Below are 23,227 nucleotides of genomic sequence, written 5' to 3'. Positions count from 1 at the left end.
TCCCCCCGTTTAACCCCCCCCCCCCCCCACCAAATTCATTTCCATCATTTTAGTGTTTGTCTAAAATCATGAATAAATGTTCAACAACATCAACATATCTGATGTGATTTCACGAATTTTTTTGGAAAAGGTGCGATATATGCAGATTTTACTCACGTCTTATGAGGTAGAGGCAAATTATTTCATTAAACCATCATGTAAAGAAAACATATCAAAACAGAGTAAGTATGAATGCATTAATTGAAAACTCCGTGAGAATTTGCATCACAGAATGCGATGAGATGGTTAAACTTCCTAAACCAACAAATTCATACTCAGCTCGTGAAAGAACTTTTTGGTATGGAGCTTTTCGATCCTCCTTTATAGGCTATTTCATGCAAACTTAGATTAGTCGTTCTGTGATTTTTAAATATCAAATGATCAAATCATAAAATAAAATAAAAAAGAAGAGAAAAATATCACGTAGCTAGTCAGTTATCCTTTATAAAAAAGAATAAAGAGAATTTTTTTTTTTTTAGAAGAATTCATATTTATTTCAAAAGTCAAATTACCAAAGAACCCATTGTATAAGTTTAGCATCTTATTTCTTCCTTTTGGGTGTTTGTGTAATTCAGCATAAACATAATCAACTAAGCTGTTAAAATTTTTGAAACTAAAACTTTAAAATTCCAAACTATACTGATCTAATTTAATATAAAAATTATTTGATAATATAATATTTACAAAAAAAAACGAAATTACCAATATATATGTTGATTGGAAATAGCAGGTAATCGAGATGTACGGAATGTGGCTCAAACACTCTAGTACTTGAGTCCCCCACCCCTTACCCTACCATGTCAACCCCCTACCACACTCCTACCTCACTCGCCCCCCTCCCTCTCCCCCCCTATTTCATTTCCATCATTATAGTGTTTGTCTAAAATCATGAATAAATGTTCAACAACATCAAAATATCTAATGTGATTTCACGAGAAATTTGGCAAATGTGCGGTTATCGATATGCAGATTATACTCACGTCCTGTGAGGTAGAGGCAAATTATATTGAGCGGATATTGACATAGTAGGTATGAACGCTATTGCAGCATCATATCTGATATAATTCCACAAGTTGATATGAAGAGGGTAGAGTATGTATACATCTCATTTTCAATAAACCATCATTTAAAGAAAAGCATATCAAAACATAGTAAGTATGAATGCATTAATTGAAAACTCCGTAAGATTCTGCATCAAAGAATGAGATGAGATGGTTAAACTTCCTAAACCAACAAATTCATACCCAGCGAACGAAGAACTTTTTGGTATGGAGCTTTTCGATCCTCCTTTATAGGATATTCCATGAAAAATTAGATTAGTCGTTCTGTGATTTTTAAATATCAAATGATCAAATCAAAAAAAAAAAAATATCATGTAGCTAATCAGTTATCCTTTATAACAAAAGAATAAAGAGATTTTTTTTTTTTTAGAAGAATTCATATTTATTTCAAAAGTCAAATTATCGAAGAATCCATTGTATAAGTTTAGCATCTTATTTCTCCCTTTTGGATGTTTGTGTAATTTACCATAAATATAATCAACTGAAGTATTAAAATTTCCGAAACTAAAACTTAAAAAATTCCAAACTATACCGATCTAATTTAATACTCTATGAAAATAAGTTAATACTATAATATTTACAAAAAACGAAATTACCAAAACGTACAATGCCCAGCCCTTACGTATGTAAAGTATTGTAAACCGCTCAACCAGTTTAATTAAAGTCAAATTAACACTGCTAATCATAATTCATAATACAGTTTAACCTCAACTCCTCGACTCCATCGCTGTTAAAGACAAAGACCCCCTCCCCCCTCGCAAACCCCACCCCACCACCCACCTCGTCTGCGAAATCTAAAGCTCCATTTTCAGTCGTGTACACTAAGTAATTGCCATTTTTCCAATCTCAGGTACTCTCTTTCTCTCTCTTGTTTATGTAATTTTTGACAATTTTTCGGCACAAATTGTTTCTAGCAATTGTCTGTTTTGAACTTTGTCGGCGAGGATCTGATCGGAAGTATTGATAATTGCTATGATATTGGTGTTTCTACGGTAGTTAATTGCATATAATTTGATCTTCCTTGTACGGATTTGAATTGTAGATTCATATTTTTGATTTGACTCTCTGTTCGGTTATTATTTTTGAGTTTGCGCGTATTATATTATGTTTTCCCTAATTTTCCCCCACATTTAGACTCTAGAAATTGAGGACTTTGGTGAAAGTACCAGCGAGGTTTTTTTTTTTGTGATAGATGCAAAAACAATTATGCTTGAACTTTTTTTTTTTAAGTTTGAAGCATAATCAATTTAGTTTAAGGCGAATGTTGTAGTCTCTAATCTCTTGAAAAAGTTTTTTTTTTTTTGGTGTGTGTGTTCATTTTTATGGTGGATATTTGCATGCACCTCTGATTTGGCTGGTCAATCTCACCACAGCTTCAGCCACGAGAATTGCGTGTTTACTGTGCTCCTTTCTGGTCTCAGAAATGTAAGATTTAAGTGAATTAGTATCCACCGCAGGCACACACCACCAGAAAGTTCATTGGATTCTCACTTGTACTAATTGAATCTTTATACAATTTTCCAAAACTCCACCTTGTCTCTCTTTTTGGATGAAGTCCATTTGTTGTCTACGTTTTGTTTGTCTTTCTTCATCCCCAGCAACCCCTTGAACGACCTTGTAGCTTTACTCATTTCCTTTTTAATTTTGAAGCATTATTGATGGAAAAGTTGAATGTGGTAGTCTAGTGCTAATCGCATGGAAAAGCTGATTTTTTTGTGTTAGATATTTGCATATCTTAGTAAGGGATTTAAGACTGGTCTTTTTGAATTACAGGCATCAAATTGGAGTTGTGATTGAAAATGAATCCAAAAGGTTTGATTTATAGTTTTGTTGCGAGAGGGACTGTTGTTCTAGCCGAGCATACACCTTATTCAGGGAACTTTAGTACCATTGCTGTCCAGTGCTTGCAGAAGCTCCCTTCAAATAGTAGCAAGTATACATACTCATGTGATGGTCACACCTTCAACTTCCTTTTAGATAGTGGATTTGGTATTCATTCTTCTTATATTTTTTTATGTTGTATATAATTTATTTCTAGTTAACTGGATTCTGACTAGTTTGCTACCAACACAATTTTGTAGTCTTCCTAGTTGTTGCTGATGAACCAACAGGAAGAAGTGTACCGTTTGTGTTTCTTGAAAGGGTTAAGGATGATTTCAAGAAACGTTATGGTTCAAGTATCAAAAATGATGGTGATCCACATCCTCTTGCTGATGATAATGAAGAAGATGATGATCTATTTGGGGATCGTTTTAGCATTGCGTACAATCTTGACAGAGAATTTGGGTGTGTATATTTAATTTTTTTCACCTACAATTTATAATATATTTGTAGCAGCTAGACTTAGTATAGAGTCCAAAATCAGCCAATTAATTTGGATTTATTTATCCTGGAATTGCTAGGCCAAAACTTAAAGAGCACATGGAGTACTGTATGAACCATCCTGATGAAATGAGCAAGCTCTCTAAATTGAAGGCTCAAATCACAGAGGTCAAAGGAATAATGATGGACAATATTGAGAAGGTAAAGTGTTAATGTTCTTTTATTTTTTGATGGAAAGGGTGCATCTATGGAGTAAGTTATGTAAGAAGACCTATAGTCTCTTGCAATGAATATTTGCTTAGCGAATACAACACCAAAATTATGTTGGTGATGATCAGGCTCTTGCATCAAATAAGGAAGATGACTGGGTATTATTACTCCAAGTAATTGTCAGGAATAGCTACACTCTATCTGGTAGTTGACCATTTTGTATAAATTAGTTCGATCAGTGTTATTAAAAGCAAAAAGCGCAAAATAGCTCTAAGGTCTATTGGGGCGTTAAGTATAAATAAATGTGTGCTTTTTTATGAGAAAAAACACAAATGAAGAGAAAGTACAAATATGTATGTTTAGACCAAGACTAATAATAATAAGAATAAATAACAAATATATGGACAAAGAATTTGAAATTCTTTTTTACGATAAAGTGAAATATGAATTGTTAAGTGCCGCCTCTTTCAGGAGACACTCATTAGCAAGAAGTAGTATGACTTAGATACTTGATGACGACGCTGAAACGCATTTTAAGTGGAACAAAGCACCCAACATATTTTGCACCTTGCTTTAGGGCTTAAGCACTCTTGAAGTGTGCCTTTGACCATATTTTTTATGTAACAAATTGTTGTACTGGTACATCATCAGTAAATCTTTACCTTCTCGATAAAAGATAACACAAAACAATGAACCAATTGGTGTATATAGGATATACATATTAGTTAGAAGTAAAGTTAGTTATTTATGTTATAATTATATATGTCTTGTGTTTTATTACAGTCCAACACAGTAGTGATATCGTCTTCTTTGGGCCTAGATCGCACGATATAGAATGCCACTAGGGTCTAAGGTTAGTTTTGTTATATATCTTACATCTTTTTCATGGTGTACTGATGCAGGATTTTCCTAGGGTATTACATATACTCCCCATAGAAAAATCAACGTCTTTGAGAGGTTTATCCCACAATTATCTCAAAAGTATTGGATTCGACTAACCTAAGTTGAGGTTTGCGTTTGCCTGGTTGCCCCAACACCTATCTTAATAGTGAGAGATTTGTCTAAAACTCAATTGAAACCTGAGGTTAGCTCCACAATCACCCAAGGCTGCACAACAATGGTTTTATACCAACGTTGTCACAATCCAATTTGGGGTCCTGACCAACGCAAAGTGAGACTTGGCTTACCCAGCATAACAACCCATTTTCACGATGAAAATTTGGCAGTCTCATCTAAATCTCAAAACAATGAGTGATGCATTCTTATGAGTGGAACATTGACAACGATTATCGAGAAAGAGATAGGGAGGGAAAGGAGGAGAGGTGGTGGGAGCAAAAAGCTATTTTCAATCTAAGAAGGAAAAAAAACCCCACAGAACTTGTAAAGTGCGCTGGAGATTTTGTTTTTTGATAGCTCTAAACTTGGGTAAGAAAACAATTTCTTAAAAACATGGTTTTTGGGGTTCTTGGGCACCGAGAGGTAAGTTTAATCCCAAAACCTTGTGGTTTCATTATTTAATTGATATAGTAAACTGGATTATGGATTGAAACAAAGATAATGCGTTAGAATTGAATATGTGTGAACTAAGGTTGATAAAGTTAGGGGAATTCATAAACGTGTCCTTTTCTGGATGAAGTTTTGATATGAATTAATAGGATATTGTAAATTAATGCTGCAATTGGTATTCTCGCGGGTTTAGCCTTAAACGTTGGACAATTGGGAATTTAACTATAGTTTGACCTAAGAAAGATAGTTGTGATCTTGTTCAAATTAACACTTCAATTGATAATCAATTGATTCTAGACTGTTGAAGAAGTCAATTGGTTGGCTTACAAGCATCAAGTTTGGGGAAAAGGAAGCTTGTACTGTGAGTGGTAGCTCTTCTTTAGCTTGCGTTTTCAACTATAATATCCTTTAAAAAACATTTCCTGCAATAGTGGTTTGTTGCATGAGGCAAATATAATTATCATTGATATATTAGCAAGTGTGATATTTTGAAACATGAGCTTCATTGTAGTGACATACAAGTTATGAAATTCTTACATGAGATATAACTTGTGGATAATATTTGAGTCTATATTATGAATAAGTTCTTAATTATGTTTGTTCACCTATATATGTCAAATTGTCAATATTCTCGTATGTATGATGGGAACAAGGTCTGCTCTTATAGAAGAGCTTCAGAGGCAGATGCAGATTCAGTTCAAGCTAAGTTCATAGGTATTGTCTAAGAATAGAAACTTTATAGAAAAATAGAGCAGTGAACTAAACTATACCTGTTCTAAGGTATATGAACATTGCGATACCATTTAAGGGTAGTAAAATTGTCAGCTTATTGTTGTCTAACTGCGGGAAATTTTAAGCCTTGTGGACTTGTACAATGGCGCTTTAAATGTTGATAAAGCCTCTGCTAGTAGGAATAGAAGAGGTAGCCACCAAGTCTGTTTCACACTAGGACTTATTGGCGACATGGCTATGATGATGATAGTAGTGAGGTCTAGTATTGATTTTGACTTTGCAAACTTTCCATAACTTGAGATGCTAGACATATTTTGATAAAGAGTACAAAGTATTAAGAATGTTGCCCAGTTTATATATCATTTCGACTTTAATGTTACATTTATTAGATAGTTAATGTATATAGTAGACTTAGTGTCCCACATAGGAAAAGGTGTATTAAGTACTGTGTAGATATAAGTATAAATAGGCCCAGCAGTGTAATACAACAGTGTGCATCTTAATAATATGTTTCCCATGCCTTTTCAAACTTGTCACCAAGAAAACAATTATGGTTGAGTTATCCACTCTTCAGTCAAATGTGATTGACCCCCTCTTTTCATCATTTATAGATTCATGGCTTAATTGATACCTTTTTTTTGCTGTTAATTGGGTTGCTTTTTTACTGTCAGTACTTCTTTTCGTCGATACTTTTCAAACTTAGTTTTTATTCTTGAAAAGGCTTTTCTTGAGCCAAGGGTCTATTGGAAATTGCCTTTCTACCTCACACAAGTTAGGGGTAAGGAATGCATACACCCACCCTCCCCAGAGCCCACTTGCGAGGTCACACTGGGTATGCTGTTGTTGTATTATCGACTTCGATACTATTACTATAGACGTGTGACACTAGGAGAGAATTGATAGAGTAAACCTAACACTTGCTGCGCCACACATTATCTTCTATTGTTTTTGTTAGACTTCTCCATTATGATGTTTTAAACATGCTTCTTTAGTTATGCTCCCCAACTTTGGTCCTGGGGATTATAGAATATGTTTTGCAAGTATTCTGTCAGCTAACTACTCAAGTACTGAACATTTGATCGCTAGTGTCTTTGGTTTGTGGGTGGTGGTGATGGTGGCTATCATGTATGTTGTGGTGAAGGATTGGTTGATGACAAGATTATTGGAATGCTCCTGTTCTAAAATAAAAAAGGGATTATCGGAATGCTCCTGATACAGAGGAGACAGTACTGAATTTTTGTTGTGAAAATGCTAGCCTTGCTAGGTGATACCTCATTTAGCACCAATCAAGGCCCTAAATTGGGTCACTGTTGGGTTCAGTTAGTTATCGTTGTCATACTTATATTAGCATATTACACAGATTTATATGCATAGGAACTAAAATAAGAGAACCCTCCAGTGTTAAAGAACTCGTAATCATTTTAAGCACAAATGATTGAGTATTGGAATGCAATGGGGCTCCATACAACCAACCCAACTAGTGTAGGATCGAGCCATAGTTGATTGAATTATACAAGCATAAACTGGCAGCAACCAGAGAATATTAAAGCTTCTGGATGTAGAGTTAGTTTTTGAAAAAGTAATCTGAATTTGTAATATTGGTTTTTTTTTGGTGATAATGCTATAGTTGGTTTGTCTGAAAAATTTCTCATTGCTTGAAACTCTAGGACGAAATGACAGTCTTTGCATTTTGTAAAATTATCAGAAGAAAATGTATTTGCTTCTGAAAGTGAAATTTCTTGACACCACTTTATTCACGTCACAGAATTAATTAGCATTTTTGTATTGCATTTCTAAAGGTGTAATTCTACATCTAATTAGTGGTGGAGATTTACATAAGAATTGAGGATTGCATGCATGTTCAAAGAAATTATAAGGTAAACTGCGATGACAGTTCTTGACTAGGTGAGGTGGGGATTTTCTTTAATCATCCAGCTTTCATGGCCGGATGTGCTTTGATGAGTTTGACCTGCCTCAGTAAACTGTTGTTGCAAACTGCAGTCTTTTCTGCATAATTTTTTTTTTCCTGACAAGTTTTATTCAAATGGAAAATCAGTTCATGAGGTACAAATAAGTTCACTTCATAAATTATCATGTGGAATTAATGATAGATAGATATCCTCATAATCACGGGTCTTAGGCTTTTAGTGACTAAGGGAATGCCGTCAAAGTTGCCTAACAGTGGGTGAGTGCTTAGATCTTACACAAAAAATAAGAGGTTGCCTTGTTTGGGGAGAATTGAGAAACAAATATTAGTTCATCCTAATAAGGTGGATCTCAGTTGAGTGCTCTTTTGATTGATTCGTTTCCTAGCACCCCATACGAAGTGGCATCTTTTTCTTGTTTTTGGCCAACATTTTATAGAAGGAAATATATCAAGATATGATTATGTAAATCACGTTTTGAGAAAGGTAAACCTGGAAATTAGCGTCTGTTTGAAAAAATCAATGTTGCATTCGCTTCAGTATGTTTTTTAATTATGTTCTTTCTTCCTGATTCTGGGTGAAATTATGTATTAAAGACATTTTGTGTTGCAGGTTTTGGATCGGGGTGAGAAGATTGAACTGCTAGTGGATAAAACGGAGAACCTTCAGTTCCAGGTACTATCTATTTTACAGAGTGTTGCACTTGAAAATAACCTTTGCAATTGTGCTGATTTGCAACTGTGAATGCGCTCAGGCTGACAGCTTCCAGAGGCAAGGAAGGCAGCTTCGTCGCAAGATGTGGTTTCAGAACCTTCAAATGAAACTAATGGTCGGAGGTGCTGTTGTAATTTTCATTATCATCATTTGGCTTTTCGCTTGTGGAGGTTTCAAATGTTGAAAAGGGATTTCGACGTAATCATTTGGGAATAGTACACTTTTATCTCTCATTTCTGTAGTGTACAAAACCTTTCTTGTAAATGTGAGACAATGCTGTGGACGCTTTGTTTTGGTGACTTAATACTATGGTATGGTACCTATTAGTGTACGTATTGTTAGCTATTCGTGTGTAATTAGCGTAACAATTCATCATACGATTGTAAAGAGTGGCTTGACGTACATACAACAACGCGTACAGGAAAAGCAAGAACAACTACTAAAAATCTGAAAATGTGTAGAGATTTTTGTAATATCTGTTTTTCAGCTCTTTTATTGCTTATTGCTGTTCATGAAACTGTGACTGTTTCATACCTGACAAATTGCTAGTATATTATTTGTGCATGATGTTTCATTATTCCTAAAAAGTGACATTAGACATAACATGGATGAAAAATTGATGTCCATTTGTAAAGACATCATTAGAGTTATTGTATTGATGCTTAAGAATAGTAATATGTTGTGCCACTCCACATGATGTAGTAGATATTCAGTTTGGTTATCGGTTTAACCGATAAGATTTGAAACAAAAAAATCATTGAAAATCACCTAGAAATAAGGTGACAAATCAAATGAACCATGCATATGAGTTGATAGATTGCATCTTTCTCAACAGTAAACACTGGATTAATCGAGAGTTCAAGACAACTAGAAATAAAAGTATGAAACTAAACTCTAAGTCAAGAACTTTATATATCGAATGGTATAAATATAATTTATCAATTTATTATCGGGTATTCGATTAACCCATTAAGGAAAATCTCAAATCGTTAAAAATTGATAGTCTCATTATAAAAAGATCTATATCATTACTGTACCGCTAAATCAATAACCCATTATCAATAAATCAATAATTTTGTGATTTATTAACCAAATTCAGAAATCATCCTATGTTTGATTGTTTGTTGTCTGACACTTGACAAGAATGAATATTGGGATTTGGGGTTGGGGTAGGGGGTTGTTTATTTAAGTGGGCAGTAGTCTTGATATTATTGTTATTATTGTTGTAATGGAGATATTTTGAATTCTTGTCAAGAAGTGCCATAACTTTTTTTTATTAAAGATATTTTTTTTCCCCAAAAAATATTAAATTCAAGTATTTTAATTAAAAATAAAAGATACTTATCATTGCACCATAATATTTATGGTCTCCCTTGAAGCAAGCCGATCAATAAGAATAATCCCGAAAAAAAATAATTAAAACATGCATAAAAATAACAGTAATTTTTTTAAAATGACAACATGAATTCTTAATTCATGCTTTGTTGCTTGATTGGCCTCTCATGTTCTTCTTTAATAAGCAAGTAATCTTTTTTATAAAAAATTAATCAAGAAAGCCAAAAAGTTTTATTTAAGAGAAAATACAATGTCACTTACATAAAACTTATAATATACAATAACAATATTCACTAACCTATTCAAAAATCAAAATCACAATAGAGCTTCAGTAAGCTATATTCAAGAATCAACATTGAAATATGAATGTTGATTATGTTACTGTTTTTTTCATTCAACTTAGAATTATAGTGTCTTAATTATAAGTGGATTAGAGATTGGAATATTGAATCAAAGTATGTGTCTGATAAAATTAATAGCTTAAATGTACTAAAGATTGGAATATTGAGTCAACGTATGGTTTTGATAAAATTAATAGCCTAATGTGTACTAATGATTGGAACATTGAATCAACATATGTATCTCATAAAATTAGTAGCCTAAATCTAAATTTTAATAAAAACACTTAAATATACACATCTATATATAAGAACAATAATAACTTAGAGTTGTCTTTTTTTTTCTAATGTACAATTTGTTTTTGAGTAATATTCATCAAAGACACAATTTTTTTAATTTTAAATAATAAATATTAAGTACTATTTATAAAAGTAAAAGTGAAGTCTAGTTAATTCAACGTTAGCCATTTGTTTGTACTACGTTATCTTAGATGATGTTGTAAAATATTTATTTATTAATATAAAAAGTTGAGTTGTTTAATTCAAAGTCTAAAATATTTTTGATAAAAAGTAAATAGTATTTCTTCCTTTTTTCCTTTTATACAGTATTATGTACCTTATTGTTGTTTTTTTTTTTTTTTTATAATCTTCAGTATTATTTTAAGCAAAAAATTATTTATTATATAAATTCTGTACCTTTTTGTTTATAATCTTCAAGTTTGTTTTAAGTGAAAATAAAATCATAAAATTTCAGTCAAAAAAAATTTGGGCCTAAAGGAAAGGCTTTATTAGTTGAAAATTTCCAAAAACAACAAATATTAGGCCTTAAATAGAATTTCATAGCTACAGTTTCAATAATTACAATTCGTAGCAATATTTTTATTTGCTATGCATTTGTATTTTTATATTTTTTTTTGTAGATTTTGAAAATAATAATAATACAAATACAAAATGATGTGTATCAAAATGAATACATATTAAGAAGAGAGAGGCGAGCAAGATCAAGAGAAGGAGGAGAAGGCGAGCGAGATCGAGAAAAGGAGGAGAAGGCGAGCGAGATGAGAGAGGGAGGAGAGAGGATTGTATTTTGTATTGCATTAAGTATTTATTCAATGCACAACTATTTTCTATTCCGTATCAATTGTATTTGGACATACAACGAATACAACTGTATTCATCATATCTTTAATTGAATACAATTGATATAAAAATACATATTATATTCGTATTAATACAAATACAATTGATACAAAAATATATATACAATTTTTCGAATATAATTAATATAAAATACAAAACTCTCATTTATATTTGATTGAATACAAATATAGGTGATTCTTAGGCTCTAATTAGGTAGCTGAATTGAAAATCATCAGATACTTGGCCGAAGCAATTTGATGAGGCGGAGAATTTGTGCAAGAAAATACTGGAGTTTAACGGAGAGGGCGAGAGAAGGAGAGAGTTTGCTATAAAAACGATATATTGCTATTTATTATTATATTTTTAAACAATAACTGTTTTCCATAAATAAGTTGATATTTTCGACTTGTTCAATAACTTTTCTTTATTAGTTTCACCTTGAGCTATCCACGTGAATCAAACTACGTTCGAAATAAGACAGCATTAAGGAATTCTCTAAGCGAACCCATCAATTTGATTACTTCCTCAAAGAAATTCTCTTAATAATATAAAGGTAAAATAGGTATAAAATGAACAAGTAAAAATAAATACATATTTTTAGTATGACAAATAAAAATGAACGGGGAGATTAGTTTGAAAGGAAGCAAAAAGACAAGAATGCAAATCATTAAAAAAAAAAATATAGCGTAAATTACAAAAAAAAAAAAAAGAAAGAAAAGAAAGACACATGATGCAAAATGCAAAAATAATAATAAATAAACTCATATTTTCATAATCCATGATAGATTTCTTGAATTTTGACCAAATTAAAGCATAACTGCTCAAGTGGGATCCCAAACTTATTCTTGTTATTAATTAATTCAAATATTATTATCAATCTTAGGAGGCATTTGAGAAATTTATTTTAAAAATTATTCATTAAATCAGAAACTTAAGAAATAACATCTTTGAATAAGAATTATAAATTCGAATGGATTTTAATTTGGATGAATTTGTTGTGTTTTGATTTTCAGTGCCTTTATAAATAGAATTGTCATTCGTTTATATATAATTGTTTTTCTTTCACGACATGTTTACATTTATATTTCTTGATTTCTACTTTTATTTTTTTCATTAGAGCGCATACTTTAATTACGCTTTAGAGTTAAATATTTATTTTAAAAAGGGATCAAAATATGAAAATAAATAAATAAGCGCTACAAACCCCTCTCTACTAAGGAAACAACGTAGAAAGTAAATTTGATCACATGACTCGAAGTCAACAATTTAAATTTCTCTTATTTTCTAGATCTGATATTTAATTAATAGTTCAATTTATTTTATTTTCTTGGTTTGATTTACATTCATATACTATTAGAATATAAGTCTTTCAATAAAATTAACAAGTCAATTCTAGCAAACACAAAACCAAAATGATAACAATTTCATAGATATAAAAAAGCAAAACATATCTAGTGCCCCTCTTGGCTATTTCTAATACCCCTTGCAACAAAATTAACTTGAAAATTTAAAAACATGACATAATTAAACAACATCAATAATTTGATGAAAATGACAAAAACATAGATTCTTAATTCATGATTTTTCTACTTCATGAGCTGCCTCTTTTCCTTCTTCATCAAGTACATAATCTTGAGTTTTCCTCTTCTCCCTTTGATAATTCTTTTCCCCTTGCTATTTGGCTCTTCTTCCACTTCATTTTCTGTCTCCACCTCTTCCTCCTCCTCCGCTTTCACATTCTCTAGAGAGAGAAAAAAATACACGAAAAGAAAAAAATGAATTTAATTATAAGAAAGAAGAAAAACAAAACAATAAACAATCTAAATTTCATTGGTCTGATTAATTTAGATTTATATTTTTTTTAAAGGGGGGGGGGGGGGGGGGGTCTGTGGGGTGTCATAAAAGGGGAATATTTGACCGTACCCTTGGAGTGGTAAAAACAATATTTAATGAAAATTGGGAGGGGGAGGGGGAAGTTTCGAACACTCATCATAAAAGAGCACTTCATTTCAGGGTTCAAATTTCGAGACATCTGGTTAAGAGTGACAAAATCTTAACCATTTGACCGTACCCTTGGAGTGGTAAAAACAATATTTAATGAAAATTGGGAGGGGGAGGGGGAAGTTTCGAACACTCATCATAAAAGAGCACTTCATTTCAAGGTTCAAATTTCGAGACATCTGATTAAGAGTAACAAAATCTTAACCATTTGACCGTATCCTTGGAGTGGTATAAACAATATTTAATGAAAATTAAGCGGGGTAGGGTGGGGGTGGGGAGAGTTTCAAACGCTCATCATAAAATAGCACTTCATTTCAGGGTTCAAATTTCGAGACATCTGGTTAAAGAGTGACAAAAGCTTAACCATTTGACCGTACCCTTAGAGTGGTAAAAACAATATTTAATGAAAATTAGGGGGGTGGGGGGGTTTCGAACACTCATCATAAAAGAGCACTTCATTTCAGGGTTCAAATTTCGAGACATCTGGTTAAGAGTGACAAAATCTTAACCATTTGACCGTACCCTTGGAGTGGTAAAAACAATATTTAATGAAAATTGGGAGGGGGAGGGGGAAGTTTCGAACACTCATCATAAAAGAGTACTTCATTTCAGGGTTCAAATTTCGAGACATCTGATTAAGAGTGACAAAATCTTAACCATTTGACCATACCCTTGGATGGTAAAAACAAAATATAATGAAAATTAAATTTATTTATTTTTAAATTCAAATAAAAAGTGAGTAATCACCACTAGTTTCTTCAATTTTTTGCTCTGGAGAAGGCATACAAAAAGTTGGTGCTGCATTTGTGAATTTTGTTAGTTGGACTGGATTTGTTTTCAAAAGGTCACTAAGGCTAACATACTTATATTCTCTACTCATGATTTTCTTTGGAGAAAGAAAAAAAATGAAAAATGATATGTTTGTTTATTGAAAAAATGATTTTGGGATGATATATATAGCCAAAATAAAATGTAAATAGATTTATGTAATATGATTGAATTATGAATAAAGATTGTGTGACTGCTTTTACTATCCATGTGATATTAATGTCTTAATGGTAAGTATGTTAAAGATTAATTAGGATGTTAAATCAAAGTATATTCGAAATAAGCCGCTCGTAAGAGTTAAAGATATTTTAAAGACATATTATATATGTTTAGTTAATAGTCAAAAACACATTGAAATTTTCATTTTTTTGTGAGTTTTACCCTTCAATTATTTATTGTCTTTTTCCTATATAAATTATTATAATTTTATATATTATAATACACATCGAATATGATTAAACTAAATATCAGTTTTTTTTTTTACTTGAACCATATATCACCATCTACTAAACTAAACGTGTTTTAATACAAGTTTAGGTAAGAAGGAAACATTTAATAGTTAAGGTGTGAAAATCACAAAAAATTATATTCAGTCTAGCTTACAATATAATAATAAAAATATTTAGACAATAATAATTTTAAAATAAGATAGCATCCTCATTCTATTGTTTCTAATTATATTGTGTAACCACATTCAATTTTCGAGTTTAAGGTTTTAAGTAGAAGTGTATTTGAGCCAGTTGATTCAGTTTTTATTAAGATCAAACTAAATTGTAACTATTTTGGTTTGGTTGATTAGGTTTTTATTTCTTCATTTTTTTTTTTAATCATGGGAGTGTGGTAGTTATGTATATCTTACTTCTATCTTTGTGAAGGTAGAATGTTGTTTCCAATAGATCCTCGACTTAAGTAAAACATATCAAAGTAGGTTTGAAAAGAAAATACAGTAATAAAGAAAATGCAATAACAAATGTCATTGGGTCCAAAACAATGAAGTAAAGAACAGTATCAACAACAAGTAATACGAAAATTGGAACAAAGGAGACACCATGTTAATATAAAAGACTAAGATATTAGGAGAATAATAATTTTGCTGATAAAGAAATTAGACAATGCTCAACTACCTACTAATAATTAACTTTCTACTCTAATTTTAAACCTCGATATCTTCTTATTTAGCTTCATGTCCTCGATAACCTGGAAGTCTTATTCCGGTATGTATTCAATAAAATCAACAAAATAAATTATCATAAAAGAATGTTTATTAAGTAACTTGTGAAGCTAAATTAGATACACATGATGCATCATATTTTATTCCATAATTATTCCTAAACTTCAATTTAAAGTTTAATCATTTTACAAAAACTATTATATTGTAGTTCTCTTATTCTAAAATATTTAGACGTTTGGTATATTATTCTTACTGTCTTTGTCCTTTTTAATAGCTTCTTTAATGGAAATTTAACCTTAGTTAATTATGACCAATTAAATACTGGTTTAGCTTGGTGGTATAATTCATGTTTTTTTAAAATTAAACACTTAATGCTCTTGTAATATACAATTATTATTATTCAAGCTATATTTATTTAAAGTTTCTATTGTATAAAGAGGTAAGTATGTAATTTTAAATTACTAGGACTATATCGTCTATAACTTGAAGCATATTAATTAACCTATAAATAATATTTTTGAAATGAGAAATGTACATTGCGTGATTGTAATTAATTGCAAACTACTTACATATTAGTATAATGAGTTGGACTAGATTTATATTTAATAATAATTTGACCATTAGAAATTTCTTTGACCAAATAAGAAGATTACTTTACTTTATGCAAGGAGTAATTAGTCATTTTCATTAAAATGACATTTCAATACTATTTTCAAATTATAAAAAAAAAGGATGAACAAAAAAAAAAGTTAGGCTTGAAAATATAATATCCGCATTTAGATTTTCGACATATATACATATTTAATGAATTTATTAATATAAGTTATTTGGGCAAACACTTACGAGTTTGGTCTAACTCGTAACTGGCTACTAGCTAGACTGAAGTTCAAGTACATGTGACTAAAGTTCATATAATTGCCGTTCAACCTTTTTTTTCACTCAATTAGCCATTTTTGTTCGATTCTACTCATTAATGTTGCTTGAACTTCAGACAAAAATTGTTGAGTCGGGATCCTAAGTTAGGTCAAGTCTCCGGTTATTTTTATGTCCAATTCACAGAAATTTGGGCCAATTGGATGAGACATCAATTGTTAGGCCATATTTGCGTCTCTCACACATCTCGCTCACCACTCTCTTATGTATCTGATATCTGATATTTCAGATACATTCGAATCCAACTAGATACATACAAATCTAGTGTGATTCACATGTATCTAAGATACATAACAAAAAAATTCGCTCGCCTTCCTCACCATCCTGCTCGCCTCTTTTCCTATTTCAGTATATCTGGTAGCAAAAATATATGGTGTATCTTTCTCAATATATAATAGTATATCTGATAGTTGAGTATATATAATTACGTAGTTTCTCGTTTATTGGACTTCCCTGCTGGAAAGGTCCTGATTTGTGCAAAGGAGTTAGTTCTTGCTGGTCCTGATTTGTGCAAAAGAGTTGGAAAACTTTAAATATGTGTATTTCATTTCACAATTTTTTTAAAAAAAATTACTACGAAATTCATTATTAATTTGTTGTTAAATTACTCATAGATAAGATTTTTTTAACGGAAAAAGGAGAAATATATTTTTGAGCTATCTTAAATAATATGTGTATACCCTTCGTTGTACTTTTAGAACATCAATGTCGATCTTACCGTTTTAATTTTGGAGCATATGTTCCTTTTATATTAACGGTGGGATATGTGTGTCAAATTTAATAAATATCGGGTCAGCTGTTAAGATTGAGACATGTATCCCATCGTTAGTATAATAAATGATATATACACTCCAAAATTTGAACGGTAAAAATACTGATGTTCTAAAAGTATAACGAAGAGTATACGCATACCATTTATGATAATTCGAAGATATGTACAAATTTTCCACCACCACAACCCCACCCCACACCCTCACCCCCACCCCCTAATTTTGATACGTATAATTCACCTACTTGACCAAAAAGTAACAAACTTTGTCTTATTTCGAAACTTTACACATCGGATCTCAGTCAGTCTTACTAATCCTAGTCAGCTTTTATAATGTTTCTCAACTGGAAAATCTTCTTTGGGGTTAGTAACTTTGTATTTACAATTCGTTTTGGAATCAGATTAATTCAGTTATATATTGAAAAATAATGGATTTGAGATAAATTACATAGGCAGATGGATCTAGATCAGAATATATATAGTCACAATAATTATTAACTTTTATTTAGATCTTATATATACATATTTGTAATAAATAAATAAATTATAATCTCATGTATAATTGTGTAGAGTAGCCATAAAAATAACCTTTTCACTCACTTCAAAAAATCAAAACTAATATCTATATATGTTTGATTGTAAATTTTTATTACTTTTGTATAATTTGAGTTTGTTATAAGAACTCATAAACTTTAAATGATATATATATATGTGGGCAAAATTATAACTTAATTAGATGTAAAAGTAATTTGAAACTTATCCTATTCCACTTTAAAATCAAACAAAAATAACTGAACTATAGATCCTTAAATCAGATAAAAATAATTGAACAATACACATCAATAAAATATTGATGATGTTTATTTAACTTAATAAAGCCAAAGTTACAAACATGCATTAAAAAGATATTGATGATGTTTATTTAACTTAATGAAGACAAGATACAAACATGCAACACATTAATAACATTAGCTAAGATCTTCCTTCTAAGCATCATTTGATTTTTTTTCCTCCTTTACCTGCATCACAATTCATAAGAGCTATAAAAAAGCCAAATAAAAATAAGATTAAAAAGAAAAAATCCATTATTTTATTGTAGACACATGTAATTAATTAAGAGTGTATTTGATATAACATATAAATCCTTTTTACAAGAAAAATGTTTTTCATCAGAAAGTCATTTTATGGTACTTTTTTTTATAGAACTTGTTGACATTATATACATATTTGTTTAAAAACATATATATTCAAAATTTTCTTGTCAGAGATATTTTTGATGAACTTTCCATCAGAAATACCATGTGTTTTTAGTAGTGGTCCAATTACCAAATATATTTTCCAGGAAAATTAGTACTTCCCATCGAAAAGACAATACCAACAACAACAACAAAATATTCGCTTCAATTTTACAAGTAAGTCTGGAGAGAGTAGAATGTACGCATATCTTACTTTCTATTGAAAAGACAATAACAACAACAACAAAAATAACAATATATTCGATGTAATCCTACAATTGGGATCTGGAGAGAATAGAATATATGCATATCTTACTCCTAGTTTTATGGAATACAGTAGAGCTAGATCATTTCCATCAAAAAGAGTTTTTCAAAAAAGTTGAAAAAGAAAGAAATTCCTAAAAGATGTTTTCCCTAAAAAATGACTTTTATCGTACCAAACATACTTACAAAAAGAAAAAAGAAGAAGAAAATAATACCTTTTTGCATCTCATCATTCACATAATTGACAACAATATCATCACCATTTGGTAGCTTCTCACTGAAATTAATTTTCTCAAATTCAGCTTGAGAAATAGATGCTTTATAATTAGCATTATTTTCACTAGAACTTTTTTTTGGCATTGGAGGAAAAAAGTCTTTTATGAATGAGTACTCACCATTATTTTCTTTAAAATAAAGCTCACCAAAAATTTCAGTAACATATGATTTCTCATTATTATTCTCAGCTGCTTTTTTCTGAAAAAAACTTTGTTCTTGCTTTGTTAACTCATCCATAAATTCCCTAAAGTTTAATTCATGAAATTGATCTTTCATTTTATTTATTTTTTGTAACAAAAAAAAATGAAGAAATGTGAGAGGTGTGTAGTTGTGGAGAAAAATGAGTTGATTTTGTAGTGCTATATATAGGTGGAGTATGGAATTTTCTCATTTACTTTTCTAGTTGAGGAGAAAAAGAGTTCTAAGTGATCATGGATGATATCATTCCTAGTTAGGTAACGGTTTAAGTTATACACGTCATCAGTATGAAATTATTATATCATCAGATCATATTTACATCACGTTGTAGCAAGTATAGGGGCGGAGCTAGGGTATTACAAGGGGGTTTAGCTGTTGAATCCTATTGATTTCTTCGTGTGCTTACTTAGTCATATTTTGAATCTCTTTAATGAAAGCCCTAATTTCGTCACTGAACAAGTAACTTATTTTATTTTCAAGATTATAAATCTCACATTTTAAACGAGCACAGAAGGAAAAAAGTAACCGATGGATTATGTAAAAAATTAAAGATTAAAAAGAAAAAAAATTGTATTGTGTTTATTACAAGAAAATCATAAATTAACGATAAACAACTTGTGTCAGTAAACAACAAAAAAATTTATCACTAGTCTTATTAAACAACGACAGCGACGTTGAATAATCATGTTAACTACGAGCCATTTTAGCAATATAAGATCTAAAATGAATTCCTTATAGCTTTTTTTTTTTTTTTTTTGTGTGTGTGTTTATTATTTGCTGTAATAATTGTACTGTCCTTTTGGTTTCAACTTAAAAATATGATTATTATTTCTTCATGTGTTTATTCAACTTTATTTTTTTTAAAAACCTAGTTCTCCCGCTGATTAAGTAACTTATTTTATTTTCAAGATTATAAATCTAACATTGTAAACAAATAAAGAAACAAGGCCAGGATCGTTTATGTTAACGATGTTAAACAATCAGATTAACTATGAGCTATTTAGCGATAAGATCTACAATATCATATATTTTTTCATGTTAACGTCAATGTTTCTAAAGGTAAATTAAGAGAGGAATCAAATGTACGAACTATAAAGTTGGAATCAGCTGTAAATAGCTTATCTCTCTTTTTTTTTTATCTATAAATACAAAAAAGAAATATGCACCATTATGTGGTGCCTGCACCCTCTATTATTAGCATATATATCAATTTAGAACATCATAATTATATTCTCATAATTTGAAAAGTGGTGTTTATTTATCATTTTTGGTAATTTATATCGAAGAATTTTGACAAAGTAATTGTACTTGTGTTGAATCTGAATTTTATAATAAGCACTAGCTACTAGCATTATCATATTAGCCGTACAATATGGGTTATGGTGGAGTAATAGGATTGCTTCACCCTTAATCATAGGTTTCAAATTTGAGCCTCATGGTGCAGTAGTGGGATTGTTAACCCTTAATCATAGGTTTCGGATTTGAGCCTCCGATATGGAGAAAATCCCGTTGGGAGCGTCACCCCCGAATGGACCTTGCAGTGCGCGATCTGAATTTAGTTGGGACATCGGATGGGAAACCAAAAAAAAATAGTGTTGTATTCTTCAATTTTGTTAGTAAAACTGTTGTTTCTTTTACTTTGATTATCTTTACTATTTTCATTGTCGATACTTTTCTTTTTTCAATATTTCCAGTAAAGGTTTTTTTTTCTTGCATTTCTTTTAAATCTGTTCAAAAAAATAATTTTCTTGAGCTGAAGATCTATCGAAAATAACTTGAATCTCTACCAGCAAAAGTAAGGGTAATATTTGCTACATCCTTCCCTCATCAAACTCCACGTCTACACTTATAAAATTATATTGGGTATATATGTTGTTGAAATGTGCCCCCTTGTAAAGTTACTAGCTAGTATGAACTTATCTTTGTTTTATACGTTACTCTTTTTATAGTATAATCACTAATCTTTGTTTTATACGTTACTCTTTTTATAGTATAATCACTAATCTTTGTTTTATACGTTACTCTTTTTTTTGTTATACGTAACAAACAAAATAACGCTTTTTTATGTTTGAAAATTCTGTAACATGTTCAAATTAGTTATAAAATGTCCTGGTACTATACATATTTAAGACGACAAGATCTAAGGTTGTTTTCTCTCTTTTTGATTTCGTATCTGTCAAACATCGTCATATATAATGAAATAGAGGATGTGTGATTTTATTTCTACAATGATTTATATTTACTATTTACAAATGTTGATTTTCTATTGATGTAGGAAAAGAAGTTCAGTGAAATTTGAGGTGGAAGATTCATCAAAGGTACTTGGCAATGGAAAGTGAAGTGGAGGCATTGATGTGATTGAATTTCCCAAAATGTTTAGGTTTCAAAGTTTAGTTTATGATAATTTTTATTAATCGGGTATTAATAGGATTTGTCCATGAACTAAATGTATGCTTTTATAATTTCATTATCTCATTCAGTGTAAAATAAATACTTGATAAATATTATTAATATTTATAAATTTTAAGTGATATTGATTAAATGATTATAATTTTTACTCTGAAATAAATTATAATATATATTTGTGTGGTAGTAAATCATCTCATATTTTTGGTGTAAAGGTTCGTTGAGATGTCCATAGTTAAAATAGTACATCATTGATTGATGATTGTTTTACTGATGTTCAAAATAATAAAACTATAACTATAGATAGCTAAAGCGAGTCCCATTATTTCAAAAAAAAATTGTACACTAATTAAATTAAAGTAGAACAGAAAAATATATTTATTTATTTTCAAAACTATCCTTGTTGAAGCAGGCATATCAACGAAAACATATCTGCTTCAACTTAAAACTCTCTAATAAGAGAAAATTTATAAATAAAAAAAATCACAAAATATTTAAGTGTGTGAACGCAAGAATTTTATTGGTTATTTGCTAAGTGCCAAAATACGACCTTGATAGTCAATAATTACTTTTTAAATTTTTGTAACCGAAAGCAGAGTTGAGAAATTCAAATTATTGTGTAAAGACAAATGAGCTTTGATTCTTTTTTTTATTATTATTATTATTTTAATCCTTAGAGAAATAAGCACAAAAATACAAAATGTATAGTACCTCCTAAAGAGTTTAACGGTGACACGCTAATGAACAGCTTTGATGTTAACAAGACATAAGATAAAGTTGTATTATTATTTTGGTTCAAAGTATGTGCAAATTGAGTGAGGTCGTATAGTCAAATCTATTTATAACAATATTAATTGTTTAGGTCTTTTTGTTTTGGTGTTATAACAAAATGTTATAATAAAAATGATATGATCTAATATGATAATGTTATTATAAAAATGGTATGATCTAACATGACATTGAATTGGTTCAAAAGAAAACTTAGATGTTATAGAGTCTAGTACTTCGATAACGAGTTTAATCTTAATTAGAATTTAGGGTAGAGATTTAGAATAACTTCTTAAAATTCTAATTGAAATTAAGCTCATTTTGTTAAGTTTCATAAATTTTCAATGTATACATGACTCAAGAATAAATAGCAAACAAGCTAGCTAATTGTCACTAGATATCATGATATCATATCAAGGTAGACTAAGAAAAAAACATGTGCTTTCTTATGCATCAATAATTCAAGTTTCATTGCGATCTAACTAATTTGATTTCGTACTGCATAGGGTCTACTATTACTATCAGAAGCTAAGGAATAATGTGTCAGAACTTGAATTCAAAATTTCTAGTTAAAAATAGAGAAATAACATTTAGAGGCTAAGTGGTAAAACTAGGTACAAATTCAAATGAATTCGATAACTTTTACTTAAATTATGTATTTATATAAGAAAATTTATTAAATATTCGTATAAGTATTTGATGGTGATCCTAATATAACTCAATTATGGATGTTGAAGTGGACAGGGTGGGTGTCCCTTTTAGATTAAGAACTTATCTTGATTTAATAAATTATATAAATGATTGTGAAATAACTGTCTATTTAGTTAAATGTTCACTAAGATCCCAAGGAGATTAATTTGGACTTTATTAGAGATTGCGATAGCTTGATCATGTAACGATCCCATCTGTTAGTAATAAGGTCTCTCGATTCTCATAATTGATAGGATGTGATTGTTCTTGTCCTAAAAATATCGAGGCTAGGTTTTATATCTCCCTCCATTTGGTTGTAACTTCTTGGATTTAAATGAACGCGGTAGAGGTCCTCCCAACCACCTC

General features: G+C 30.3%; 1 protein-coding gene and 1 long non-coding RNA gene across 3 annotated transcripts; one reads left to right on the top strand and one right to left on the bottom strand.

The window, feature by feature from the left end:
- The first annotated feature begins 1,794 nt into the window (after positions 1-1,794).
- On the top strand, positions 1,795-8,840 carry LOC102582814 (vesicle-associated membrane protein 727). 2 transcript variants are annotated; one of them, XM_006361424.2, is made up of 6 exons: positions 1,795-1,950; positions 2,874-3,089; positions 3,182-3,386; positions 3,503-3,623; positions 8,408-8,470; positions 8,550-8,840. In XM_006361424.2, the coding sequence occupies exons 2-6, from the start codon at positions 2,900-2,902 to the stop codon at positions 8,691-8,693; spliced, it is 723 nt and encodes a 240-aa protein (XP_006361486.1). In that variant the 5' UTR covers positions 1,795-1,950; positions 2,874-2,899; the 3' UTR covers positions 8,694-8,840. The 2 variants fall into 2 exon arrangements, with proteins under 2 accessions (XP_006361486.1, XP_015170775.1); XM_015315289.1 differs by lacking the exon at positions 1,795-1,950 and adding an exon at positions 1,986-2,092.
- Positions 8,841-17,846: 9,006 nt separating this feature from the next.
- Positions 17,847-19,152, bottom strand: LOC102582588 (uncharacterized). The gene is made up of 2 exons (XR_368415.2): positions 18,739-19,152; positions 17,847-18,043 (listed from the first exon to the last, which is right to left on the bottom strand). It is a non-coding gene; the product is annotated as an uncharacterized lncRNA (long non-coding RNA).
- Positions 19,153-23,227: the final 4,075 nt, after the last annotated feature.

Source organism: Solanum tuberosum, unplaced genomic scaffold (assembly GCF_000226075.1).
Source record: "Solanum tuberosum cultivar DM 1-3 516 R44 unplaced genomic scaffold, SolTub_3.0 scf00354, whole genome shotgun sequence".
NCBI classification, from domain to species: domain Eukaryota; kingdom Viridiplantae; phylum Streptophyta; class Magnoliopsida; order Solanales; family Solanaceae; genus Solanum; species Solanum tuberosum.
This window is presented reverse-complemented; position numbering and strand designations above follow the sequence as displayed.